At 41.0% G+C, this 13,316-nt stretch overlaps 2 protein-coding genes across 2 annotated transcripts in view; one reads left to right on the top strand and one right to left on the bottom strand.

Annotated features, from left to right (window-relative positions):
* The window catches only part of gnsb (glucosamine (N-acetyl)-6-sulfatase (Sanfilippo disease IIID), b), a 9,888-nt gene extending 1,895 nt beyond the window's left edge, over positions 1–7,993 (top strand). The window contains exons 3-13 of the mRNA XM_053447718.1: positions 598–801; positions 1,035–1,100; positions 1,185–1,283; positions 4,289–4,456; positions 4,553–4,635; positions 4,893–5,011; positions 5,100–5,203; positions 5,297–5,398; positions 5,484–5,594; positions 5,759–5,869; positions 5,967–7,993. Coding sequence (XP_053303693.1) covers positions 598–801; positions 1,035–1,100; positions 1,185–1,283; positions 4,289–4,456; positions 4,553–4,635; positions 4,893–5,011; positions 5,100–5,203; positions 5,297–5,398; positions 5,484–5,594; positions 5,759–5,869; positions 5,967–6,116 — 1,317 coding nt within the window. The 3' untranslated portion in view covers positions 6,117–7,993. The remainder of the gene's footprint in view (positions 1–597; positions 802–1,034; positions 1,101–1,184; positions 1,284–4,288; positions 4,457–4,552; positions 4,636–4,892; positions 5,012–5,099; positions 5,204–5,296; positions 5,399–5,483; positions 5,595–5,758; positions 5,870–5,966) is intronic.
* mrps24 (mitochondrial ribosomal protein S24) lies at positions 6,461–13,316 on the bottom strand. Its single transcript, XM_053447719.1, has 4 exons — positions 13,082–13,316; positions 12,033–12,110; positions 9,905–10,016; positions 6,461–9,058 (listed from the first exon to the last, which is right to left on the bottom strand). Exons 1-4 carry the CDS (start codon positions 13,121–13,123, stop codon positions 8,775–8,777), a joined length of 516 nt encoding a protein of 171 aa, XP_053303694.1. The 5' UTR covers positions 13,124–13,316; the 3' UTR covers positions 6,461–8,774.

The raw sequence follows: 13,316 nt of genomic DNA, 5'->3' as shown, positions 1-13,316 counted from the left end.
CATTCAAATGTGAAAAGCTGAGATGCAGACATTCACGGGTGCGGATCTCCATCATGGCAACAACATTTACAGACTCACTTCCTCTTTAGCAGTTTAGTCTACAAAATTAAATTGTGTTTGTTTTGTTGCTTTAGATGGAGCTGAATTGCAGAGCTTTTATATTCAAAAGTAGCAAACTTGGGTCTGAACATTTTATCGACCTCTGAAATAGCCAACATGTAATGCACGAAAAGAGACTAGCAGTTTGGTAAATGATTCAAAAGCCGCACACATCAACAGAAATAAAGCAAATTCTGTGTCATTTTCTGAAAAACATTGATTATAAATCTTTCTAGCAGAGAGCAGACAGTAAAAAGTCACAGTATATTGTAGAACTGTTTGAGGAGGACTCACTAATGACGAGGAATAATTCTGAAGTAGCTCAAGAGCATTAACACAGGCCAAGAAAACAGAACTTTCTAAACAGGCAGGTTTAGGACTGGCTCTGCACTAGTGTTTTAAAATGTTGATGAACCAAAAAGGTTTATTTCGCCACCCCTGTGCTCTCCTATTCTCATCTTCCTCTTATCGCTGTTCTCTCTTCCTTCTCCTCTGCAGTACACAGTCACGCCACTGTGCTGCCCCAGCAGGAGCAGCATTTTGACAGGTCGGTACCCCCACAACCACGAGGTGAGGAACAACTCTCTGACTGGGAACTGCTCCAGTCCGCAGTGGCAGAAAGGTCCCGAGTCCGAGGCCTTCCCCGTCTACCTGAGCAAACAGAAATACCAGACATTCTTCGCTGGCAAATATCTTAACCAGGTTTGAACATGCGTAAACTTGACCTTTTATTTTAGACACAGACTTCTTCCCTAGAAATCTATAACGAGCTGTAATAATTGTAAATAAGTACATGAATGGTGAATTTGTATAGCACCAAATCACCACATGCATGATCTCAAGCCATAATGTTAACTTCTTATTGGTGTAAGAGGAAATGTAGGGGATCCCCGAAGTGTGTGACATGCTAAACTGAATGTCAATTCTGCCACCAGTATGGTAAGAAAGACGCAGGAGACGTCAGCCATGTTCCTCCTGGATGGAACCATTGGCATGCATTGGTGAGTCTCAAAAACATGCAGGCTAACACACACACACGGTTTCCAGGTGTTTCTGTTGTTACAACCTTGCTATACGATTATCAGGTGGGGAACTCCCAGTACTACAACTACACACTGTCCGTCGACGGCAAAGAAGAAAAGCATGGCGACAGTTACGAGAAGGACTACCTGACGGACCTCATGGTGAGTGACCTCTATTGAGCCTGCGTTCACAAGCATCTTGTGCATTGGGGCAGCTCCACAGGGACATTAGGTCCGCAGGGACATTAGGTCCGCAGGGACATTTATGTAAAGGCCAATGTATGCTTCTCCGTTTTGACGGACACGGACAGATAGGACCGCCTTCTTTGCCGAGGGAACCTCCTCTTCGGGCTTCACGGAGAGCTCTTCGTGCAGCTCAGATTTTTCTTACTACAAGTCGGCATGGCGGAGAGCCTACGGATAGCCATTGGCTGTGATTGGTCCGCTAACGACAGCATTTCAGAACGACATAATTTCCGGACCTAAAACTTCCTGTTTCATTTCCTATATCACAATAAACCCAAACACAACTACGATTCTGCGATTAATGTGACAAGTGTGTTATGCCAGCGGAGTTGTCCGGCTGACGGTGGCTGGCTAGAGCCCTGACGGTATGTGTGTACGGTCACATACGGTTATAACGAACTTTCCACCATGCTAACTGCGGCGGTAACTGTGCAAAAACATGCTGTCACGACTTAAATTCCACTGCCATCATGCTACTGTTTCTCAAACACCGACAGGTTAGAAGACTTGGTAGTAGTTAGTATCCGAAGTCCCTGCTGACAGTGTGTGGAAGCTGGGGTGGAGCTAGCTGCTTCCGTGTAGCTTCAAGTAGTGGAATTAGCAACGCAGTTCGGAAACAAGACCGGGGAACCGCTGCGCTAAGAAACGATAACATAAGCATTTTGACCCGCTGGGTGTCACTTTATTTTATTGAGTTGCCATCGTACACTGTGTGTGTGAAAAGCAGGTAAATAATGAATGTGGACTTCTTCTGAGAACTCATGAGGTAGGCTTCTCTAAGCTTGTCTTCCGTTGCGCCACCTACTGTTCTTGCGCCCAATTGTTTTCAGCACCGGAGAACTATAAATCAAAAAGTGTCCGTCCGATCCGTCCGTCCGTAATGGACTCGGAGAAGCATACATTGGCCTTTAGACTTTATGGGAAGAAAAAGACTGTTCCCCTCCAAACGGACTGAATCAGCTGTTAAATGTCCATCAAGTTGTCTGGCAGTCAGCAGAATGAAAGGTTAATCAACAGCCAAACAGTGAATGAGAAATTGAAGAGAAGAGCTTGATGAGGTGTAGCAGCTGATAGATTTTAATGTGTCGGTTTATTTGTGCTTTAATGGAGTCGGTTTGTGTCATGGTTTCATGCAACTGCTGCGTGTCGTCCTCATCAGGTGACCCGAGCCATCTGCTCTGAGCAAAGGTTGCGAAAACTCAACTTCCCCTTGTCACCAGCACTGCTGGCTGGAGGTAACCTGCCGTAATGTCAGTGCCTTTATCAGCAAAAAAAACTGTAACAGAGCACAAAACTTAAAGAAGTACTAACAGGGAGTTTACAGTATTAAAATTTACACTGTGAGAGCTTCTGCTCTAACAGTTTATGGGTTGTGTAGGGGGTGCTCACAATGACTGTGTCTGAAATCCCCCACTCCTCACTAGATAGGCTGTTCTATGCAAAGGACTATATAGTGAGCTCATTTGCAAAAGAAAACAGGCAAGTACGTCATTGTTGCAGGATTATGAAGAAGAACGTCGGCCGGTAGAAATCCCACAATATATTTCAAATGTTTATTTTACACTTTAGTATTATTACTTTGAGGTAAAATGCACATTGAATGACCATGTTTAAATGTAGAAATCTTTCTGCCGCAGTTTGTGTTGTGATACTCTGCTCTAATTTACATTAGTGCGAGAAATCTTTTTATTTCAGACACCACAACAAACTGGCGAACTAGCTATATAGTGGACAGCATAGTGATTCGTGGGTGATTTCAGACATAGCCAAAGTAGTCCTGAATGAATGCAGGTGTATGGAGCCTCACAGTTTGATTCTCAGTGTTCCTGTAGGTTATTTAGTCGTCCCAGTTACTTATCACAAGAAGTGTGTTTGTAGGTTATCTGAGGATATAGAGAGGAAGACAAGTTCAACTGGGTTCAAATGGTTGCCGCTGATATTAATTAAAGTATAATGTTGATACCATGCTAATATTCTAATCAGCATGTACAACTGAGGATGCTGGGAATGTGATATTTATGTTTGTGTATTCTATGGATTAATCCCAAGGGGGAAATTAAAGTATTGTATTTACAAAAGTCATGTTACTCCATCCAATTATTTGTCTATATAGTTGAATGAAAACCTAAAAACTCATTAAGGGGCGGCTGTGGCTGAGGGGTAGAGTGGTCGTCCTCCAACCTGAAGGTCGGCAGTTCGATCCCCAGTCTGACCCATCTGCATGCCAAAGTGCCCTTGGGCAAGATGCTGAACCCCCGAATGGCCCCCCATAGAATAACAAAGTGCTGCGGATAGATGCACTGTATGAATGTGTGTGTGAATGGGTGAATGCAAAAACTGTACTGTAAAGCGTTTTGAGTGGTCATCAAGACTAGAAAAGCGCTTTATAAATACAAAACCATTTACCATTTACCATTAAATTCAGACAGGGTGATCCCGATTCTTCTTCTTCTGGGAACCTTGAATGTCAGCACAAAACTCCAGGGTAGTCCATCCACAAAAGCATAATGCTCGCGTAGCTTAAAAGGAATGCTCATAGATATCCTGACCTTCATGGCACTTTCACTCATAACTACTCTGATTCACTTAAAAGAAAAATCTAGAACTGAAACTAAACCAAAAGTTAAAGGAGAAAATAGTCAAAAGGAGAAATCATATCCAACCATCTTGTTAGAAGGACTTAGCAGCCAAAGTAGATTGAGCACTGAGGTATGTTAATAGCATGTTGTTTAGCAGCAAGCCAGCTGTAATTCCATGCTGTGTCCTGTGGCTCACAGGTGCCACAGTACACTGGTCTTCTTCTTGTAGCTCACTGGTTTTATTCTAATCCGGTCCTGGTTCTGTCAAACAGACATCCTGTTGTTCTCTCTGAGTTTTCCATTCACCGCTGTTTTCTGTCTTGGTTTTATTTTGCAATGCAGTTGAACCGGTCCCTTAAATTTCTGGAGGGCAGGAGCCCCTATTATCCTTTCTTCCTGATGTTGTCTCCTCCGGCTCCTCACTCCCCCTGGACGGCAGCGCCTCAGTACCAGAAGGAGTTTGCAGACGTCAAAGCTCCTCGAGACGGGAGTTTTGACAAACCAGGGAAGGTTTGTACGACGACAACGACGTCAAACAAATGGAAGTTTAATCCTTGCTTTTTAAGGTGTGATCCCAATCGTTCTGTATTTGTCTTTCTGTTTCAGGACAAACACTGGCTGCTGCGTCAACCTATCAACCCCATGCCAGATAGCTCACTGAACTATCTGGATAATGCATACAGGAAAAGGTACTTCTGTTTGTTTGTGTGCTTGTCCACCTGCTTGTCCGGTTTCTCCTCCAAAACCCATCCTCTGTTACTTTACTGCAGTAAAATACAGGATGTGAATTCAAATCACAGAAAAATGACAGCAACTGAAACAAAGAACAGGTACTCCAGAAACGTGTGAAAGGACTCCGATCGGAAACAAAAGAAAATCTGACAACATTTGAAACTTTTTAATTGCATTCAAATGACAACTGATCAGACGACCATCTCTCCTGCAGGTGGCAGACCCTGTTGTCTGTGGACGACATGGTGGAGACGCTGGTCAATAAACTCGATAGTATAAAGGAACTGGACAACACTTACATCTTCTACACCTCAGACAACGGCTACCACACAGGTCTGAGCCAGCTCCGTTTGGTCCTCGGATGCTTTAACAGCAGCGCACCTCAGTGTCTCCCTGTACTCACCTGTCTTCACTGTTCCAGGTCAGTTCTCTCTGCCCATCGATAAGAGGCAGCTGTACGAGTTTGACATCAGGATCCCGCTCTTGGTCCGTGGTCCTGGCATCAAACCGAACCAGACGCTGAAGGTCACAACACATTTGCTGCTTGCTCCTTTGCCTGTCATCTTTGGTTTGATGTATTTTCAGCATTTGATATTTCTTTTTGCGCGACTCCTTTAGGCTCCAGTACTGAATATTGACCTGGCTCCCACCATAATGGACATAGCTGGCCTCAACCTGTCCTCTGTGAATGTTGATGGGCAGTCTTTCCTTAGTCAGATGGTCAGCCGTTTTTTATTTGAATTGACATAAATGTTTTCATGAGCTGCTCTCATTTTGGAAACATTAACTGAGGTTTTCTGCCTAGGCTCCCTCACTGCGTAACGGAAGTGTACGGCCCTTTTTCCTTGTTGAATACACCGGAGAGGGACATCCCACACCAGATCCAGCGTGTCCAAAACAAGGCCCTGGAGTATCTGTATGTGCAGTGAGATATTTAAACCTGGACCACAGTGGGGGGGGGGGGGGGGCGCAGCCGTGGCACTGCACTAATCCTGTGGATGCCAATACTAAAAGAATAACAAAACCATCGTGGCAAAAATGCTTAGTTGCAACACTAACTTAAAGTATCATTCTCTCCAGCAATGTTTCCCAGACTGTGTGTGTGAAGATGCCTACAACAACACCTACGCCTGCGTCCGGACCCTCGACAGCGAAAACAACCTGCAGTACTGCGAGTTTGCCGACAGCGAGGTAGAGCGGGACTGTTTGGTATTTCTTCGTGACACAGGTGATTCTCTTTGTGAAAATGGATGTCCAACTTGGTGTTTGCTCTCCTCTGTGTCCCCAGTCGTTTGTGGAGGTGTACAACCTGACGTCAGACCCCCACCAGCTGGAGAACATTGTGAAGAAGGTGGATCCAACCGTCCTGCAGGCGATGAACCAGCGGCTCATCAAGCTGCAGTCCTGTGAGGGAGACACCTGCCGTCACATCAAGTAGCGGAGAGGCAGCAGAGCGTTTACATACTCCGAGGAAGCTGCCAAACACCCACTACTATCATACTATCATACTCGTACACCTCTTTCCCACCAAATCAGCTCAGGTTCTTAAACCTTTTACATTCAGGGTTCTTTGAACTGGATGTTACCCAGTGAACAAGCCTGCGTTTCCACATGTTTTAAGTGGAACCATTGTGATTTAGGTTCCTTCATTAGCAGAGGGCGTTGGGGGCTTGATTTGCCTCCTTCACTCTCCAATTCTGGCCAATGTTTGACACACTCACTGATGTCATCACGGTTCACGCTTTGAAACCTAAAATTGTTGGATTAATTTTTTTTGCCGAAAATGCTCCAGTTCCAAATCAGGTGTACGAATGGGAACAGAAGCCGTTCCTTGTTGGTGGAAGAGGGTACTGGTGGGAGGTGGTAGGATAAAAACTGCACAGGCCTTGTTCATGCTGCCTCACTGTTGCACAGCCACGGCTTCAGGGAACACTTCAAGAAAAGGTTATGCACTTATTTGCCTTTTTGCTGAGAGTTAGATGAGAAGATGGATAACCACAACTGGTGAGCGTATCTTTGCATAAAGTCTGGCAATATAGGGAAACAGCTCCGTCCAAAATCTCCTCTTCTACAGTTCATTGATAAACACCCAACATCTTTTTTGTTTCATTTCTGTCAAAATGACACAGCTTTTTTATGAGGGTTTGTGTGATGAGACATTGCCAGCCAAAAATTTGATTTGTTGTTTTGACACTTGGTGTATTTTTTCTTTTCAAACCCTCAACCACAAAGGGAGCAAGTGTATTGCCTTAATCTTTTTTTCCAATGACGAGTCGAATAGCCTGCTGAGCTGTGATCGTATCAATGCCTTCACGCGTGGTACTATTTTCTTCCTGGACAGGGTTAACTCCTCGTCCCATTCATTCTACTGAAATGACTCTACTACCAATCAGTCCATGCTGGCTCATGTGTACCTGTTTACTGCACTATCAATGCACTGTCTCTTTAAAGTGTTTGGAGTTCACAGTCCCATGTTAATGTTTTACCAATCGAAGATACACAAAATGTTGCCAGTATTTGTCGTTTTGGAGATTTATTGATTTAAACAGCCGGTACCTTGTAGCTCTCTCAACCAATCATCTCTTTAAAGGAATCGTCCAAAATGTTATTTCATTTAAAGCCTCCTGCATCAGCTGGTTGGCTCAGCTTATCAGAAAAGGTTGTGGAAACAGAGGGAACCAGCCGCCGTGGCACAGTCCAAAGTTAACGAAGTCCACTTACCAGCACCAGTAATACTCACTCACTTGAGCTGGGACAAAAGCCAACATAAGACAGCAACTTGTCATATAAAACATTTTTATAGCGACATATTATGAATACATTTGTGAGCTTTACAGTTGCTGGTGATTGGACAGAGCCAGGCTAGCCATTTCCCTCTGTTTCCAGTCTTTATGCTAAGCTACGCTAATTGGTGGCTGAATCTTTCGACATAACTGCAGCACACACAAGTTTTTGTAATGCAAAACGTTAGACTTCTCCCTTATGGTAAACACTTCACTGTTTCTTTGCTTTTCACAACTCTCTGAAATCATGCTTATTATTTCATGATAGATAAAATCCAATTTTGTGCCTCAGATTTAGAAATGCAGTTTATTTTAACCCTGATAGTTGTGACAATATTTTACAGTGGATTTTAGTGATATTTCTTGAGTCTTGTGGAAAAAGTGATGTTTGTTTTGTGAGGAGTCCATCAAGGGAAATTTCACATGGACTTGTGTGCCTTTTTATTTGCACTCACCAGGAACATGTGCCTTAAATGTGAATGAACTTGCACTGTGATGAAACATTACTAAAATAAAAGAAACTTTAAATGCACTGTCGTTTGTATATTTCCTACGAATCACACAGCAAATACAAAATATATACAGTACAATATATAAAGCTGCACATGTTGACGCATGTTTTAATTTATATAAATGTAATAATGCTGTCAAATGTAAGTAAAGTTTTTAAAGTGTATTTTTATTTAATTATAAATTCTATTATGGTATTTTACTAAATTGTGATTAACTTTTTATGCAGCAGCTAACACTATGGGCCCCTAGTTGAAGTTGGATGATAAGAACTTGTAGCACTACACTAGAACTAAATAAAATATAATCACATATTAATGTACAAAGATATAAAAAATGCAATGTGCTATATTGAGGGAGTTGACTGAGCATTGCATGTTTAAGAAGTGAAACGTTTTGGTTAGGAAATTTCCCTTAAAGAGAATGAATTGTTACAAATAATCACCAATCCTAGTTTTTCCATGCAGCAACAAACTATGGACCATTACATTGTATTCATTATTTGTATCTGTACTGCCCTTCACTGACCATGCACGGTGACTCCAAGGGTCAAAACATAACAATTTGGCAACACAGCAAACCAGTGATATATCATTTGGAAATTAATTATTGGCTTTAGATTGTTATATTTTCAAGCATAATGTGTCACGATACTCAAACACTTTTCTTTCATTTGGAAGCTTTAATTGAAAAAAAAAAAAAAGTCACATGGGGAAAACAGGAAACGGGTGGATACACTCATTCAGCAGGAATGGAGAAGGGAACAAAATCATACATTTATATATTGTTTTAAAGCAGATTCATCAGAGGTACTTGTACACAGCTTTCTCCTGCAGGGTCTGAATCTCTAGTTTGACGGGACATTTGTAAAAGTGCGACAGTAGTGACTCTGTGTAGCCAATTAAGAAGTAGAACTTCTGCGGCGGGAGCTTCTGTAGCATTAAAGCGCACACGATGAGCAAGTTGCCGCGTCTTTTGATCACAATCTCATTCGCCAGGCAGCCATGGAAGGTCCCGAATATGAACCTCCTTACGAACACATCCTCTACAGAGCGTTCAGCTGCTCCCTCTTCTCCCTTGAGGTTACCTGGCAGAAAAGGAAACGAGAGTTGTCCTGAGGTATAAAGTACAATACAGTACATTACATTACCATACTATACTATACTACACATCTGGTAACAGGTACTGTGATATCTGTGGTATCATCTTGCAAATACGGGATGATTTCCACATGGCATTTTTATAGTAAAACAAAGTGTTTTGTCAAAGATTAATAACTCTGCAAATAATACAGAGACAAATAAATCTAATGCTTATATTGTTAATAAATATTATAAATTATTTCTCCTTATGTGATGAATTTACGTGCATGTGTCCTTTTGTGTTGACTGTGCTGATATAACTGAAAACAAATTTCCCTCAAGGTACAATCAAGACGAAAGTTAAAAAAAATCTAGTACACAAATACTACTTCAGTTATCTCTGCATCCTGCAGAGCAATAGATATGATGTAAAGTTTATATAGTTATAAAAAGAATTGATATTCATATTGAATGTATGCTGTCATGACACTATGATGATTTCATAATGCATGATGCTTTTCATATATATTTTCTGAATAAAAATAAACCTATAAATCTTTTGACCGAAGCTCTGACTCACTGAACTGTGTAAAATTCTCATGATACCTGGCTTCTCGAACACGGGGTTCTATTGCTATACTTAACAAGAAACCTTGATATTTAAATGTTTCAAAGAAATTCAGCTTTTTAACAACTTCTTGCTGCTGAACTTGCTGAGCTTGATAATTCTCAACATAAGTTACATAGTGTAAAATCAGGCATTGGAAGCGTGGAGTCTGAAGGAAAGCAGCACCATTCTTCCTACATAACGATGCTTTATATTGCTCTCTAACAAGCTTGGTCATACTTACTGGTATGCTGCGACAACCATCCCTTGCGATGACCAATGTGATGAGGGTGAAGTGCTTGCTCATAGGTCAAAGGTTTGTCTCCTTTCCCCACTCGGATACGGGCAGCTCGATTCTGAAGATAACGCGAAAGGAAAGAGTTAAAATGTCAGGTAACACTACAGTCCAAGGCCCTGATCTAATAAAGTTTTTTTTGTTCTTATTCTTAAGTCCTGACATATTCTTCTACTTTCATCGGCTGTTTTTTTTCTTTTACCCACAGCATTTGCTTTCTCGCGGATACTCTCCCATATCACATTTCTTTGAGTTATATAAATATTTCCTTGCATGTTTTTTTGCCTCTTCCATGAACACCTCCAATTCCATGGCATTACATTTCGCTTTGCGCTTGCAGTCACTCTGCTCTCCGTAATGCTCCATGGCGGAAACCAGTGTAATGGAAAATGTTACCCTTATAACACAAATTTCTATTATCTCTGCTTATGCATAGCATTTCTACTTGTGAAACTATTAAGATGACATCAGAGCCACAAATGTGACTGTGCTTGTCTCCCCCCACCAAGACCTTGAAGAGGCCTTCAGCCTGTGTATTGGCTTGGCCAGGTGGCCTTCAGCATGTGTTTGTGTCTTATCTCCTGGGATTTAACTATTCACTCAGTTCACAAACACACAACAAACATAGTTTAACTCTTCTCACACACACACACACACACATTTCTTCACTGCATCTGCATAAAAAGCACACATCTGCAACTGCTTCTTTGTCATTCCCTCTGCAGAATGCTCATCGCACACTGTCTGACTGGCTTTGCTAGGAATAAAATCCTCTTAAAAGACGATTATTCTCGAATCTATTTCAAAAGTCTGACTGGGTCAAATTTCCATCACACCAGTAACGCACCAAAAAACTTTTAAATACTACTGCCTCTCTACCATGTTTGCACCTGTTATCATTTACACAATCATTTTCCTAGATCAGCCGCAAAATGCCCACCAACCAAATATGCGCACGCAATTTAACACTCTTTATTTGGAATCTTAGTAGTTCAGGCCCCAAATGTCTTAGGAGTACAAGATGACCTTTGTCAAGCAAACCTATGAGAAAGCTAATTAATATAGTTGGGTGCTGAGCCTTGATCTCTATTGATAATTTCAATAGAAAAAATATCCCCACATGTGACATCAGGGTTCTGCGCAGTATTTTAACTTTTCCTGGTACTGCACTTTTCTTTCTCTGAGCCAAAAACTGAGAGACTCACAACAATAATGGTGGAAAATGTTCAGTAAACCGAGAAGTAAGCCTGACTTGTTGATGCACAGAGCAAAAATATCTGTTAGCTCAGACAATCTGGTCAAAGCTCTGGATTGTATTAAGTCTGTGGAAGTTTTCAAACTGAACCTACAGGACCAAACAGCAGTTTTAAGATCAGACAGCTCCTTTGTCACTGTGGGTTTAAAGCAAATTCATGAATAGTCTGAGTTTGAGCTGCGTTCAGGGTTGCATGTTGTGAGTGAGTTACAGCTGACAGAGATGCAGATTGATGAGTTGGATTTTACAACATCTTAATGTTAAATACATTATCCAAAGTCAGAGCTTTTTAACCAGGCAAACTGCACAACAATTTAATTTGTATTTTTATGGTAATGTTGTGCTTCAAGTTAAGTTGGTTTATATTTAATGTTCTCTGTCTGTGGAGCCAACTCTGTGAAGAGACTCAAGGATCACCATCACTGCTGCTAACTGCTGTTTCTCACTGGATCATGTGTCATGGTAGCTGTCAGAGCTGTCAAAGTTGAACGTGGCTTAGAAGAAGTTGAGCAAGGCAAGAATGTGTTGCAAAAAAATTCAACTCCATACATCCTGCTAAGTCACGAATATGATCAGCTGTTACAACATGTGGAAATGTGTTTTCTGCCCCAGTGCTATGTGTGCATTGTCGATTTTATGAACGACAAACAGATCCAACTATGAGATGGTATTTTATCAGTCAACCAGAAACAATGTGAAATCTTTGTTAATGGCAACAGTTGACTATAATCTTGTGACCCACCATCAGAGTAGTTTTACCCCCCAAAAGGCATAGTAGTGTTAGCTAACAAGAAAGCAGCCTTTAATGACGTCAGTGTTTACCTTGCAGCACACTGAAGTAACATGGAGGCTTCTGCTTCCAGAGGAGCTGAATAATGATCCGGCCCTGGTTAAAGCACCCTGTAGGAAAACAGAGGGATCAAATGAGAGTAACAAATACATTGCAGTTACTACAGTGAGGACATGCAACAGCAGGTTTATAGGGTTAAACTAGGGTTTAGTAAATTGAGCTTGAGAAATGATGTCTCATATTCTCAGCGCAGAAAAGTTGGAGCAGGATACTATACCTAATGCAATCCAATACAACTATTCTGCGATTAATCTATCTGACTTTTATGATGCTTATACTGATCAGTTAATTTACACTGTCTCAGTCAAATAAAGTCAAATTTATTTCCAAACAGTTGTTGAGTAAAGTGCTTTTCTGACGGAAAATGAAAATACAAGTCTTCAGGTAAAGAAAGACTCAAATATTATTTTATTCAATGGTGAAATAATCAATTAAACTTTTTCTCAATAAAAAATATATTGTTACGGTGATAATTGTGGGAACATGTCACTTGACACATTCTCATGTTATTCAACGTGATAAAAAAAGAAAGACAGCAAGAGTGTAAAGTTGTTTCACCGTGAAGATAGCGGTTTTCAACGCCGTTAATCTAACCTTATTATCGAATAAAATCCACATTGATAAAGAAGAAATATTCTCTGAGAACGACCTCAACGTGGCACCAATTATTTAAAATCAAATGGCTGTAAAATCCACGACATAATTGATAACAATGGTAAGAAAAAATGTCATGTCATTCTCTTGGACCTGTTTTACATGTCGTTCATAAAGAAATTCAATGACATGAAATATTTGTGATGCAGTTAGAAAGAAGACAAATAAAACTGTATAAAGTAGCAGCTGATACAAGCCTCAAATGTTGTGAATTCAATCTCGGTTAATATCGCAACACATGAAGCCGACGCTGTTCGTGGTAGTGGAGGTTCATGAACTGAAATGTGCAGCTGACCTAACCTCAGTTTATAAAATGTCTACTTAGTTCCAGAGAAATATATTTCACATTAAAATACAGTTTTCCTACCAGGAGCCTCACGCTGCCTGCGCCGCTCAAGGACACCGCCATGTTTGCTGAATGTTTGTTAGCCGGATATGCTCAAAAGAGCTAATCCTGATAGCTAACTTGTTTATTCTATAATTACGCTGTTATCTTTTCAGTGGAAATTAATAACTTGGTTAAAATATAATTTGTTAAACTTTGTCCAAATAGCTAAACTGTTATTTTTCACGAAAACTCCTCCTGTAAACTGGAACTGTTT

The sequence above is a fragment of the Pleuronectes platessa genome, chromosome 19, assembly GCF_947347685.1.
Source record: "Pleuronectes platessa chromosome 19, fPlePla1.1, whole genome shotgun sequence".
Taxonomy (NCBI): Eukaryota; Metazoa; Chordata; class Actinopteri; order Pleuronectiformes; family Pleuronectidae; genus Pleuronectes; species Pleuronectes platessa.
This window is presented reverse-complemented; position numbering and strand designations above follow the sequence as displayed.

Bases quoted from the DNA above. Each gene is read 5' to 3' on its own strand.
- mrps24 (XM_053447719.1), bottom strand. From the start codon at position 13,123: ATGGCGGTGTCCTTGAGCGGCGCAGGCAGCGTGAGGCTCCTG. The intron at 12,111-13,081 runs GTAGGAAAACTG...GTTTTCCTACAG, and splicing joins CAGGCAGCGTGAGGCTCCTG to GGTGCTTTAACCAGGGCCGG. The intron at 9,059-9,904 runs GTAAGTATGACC...CTTTTCTGCCAG, and splicing joins ATGGTTGTCGCAGCATACCA to GTAACCTCAAGGGAGAAGAG.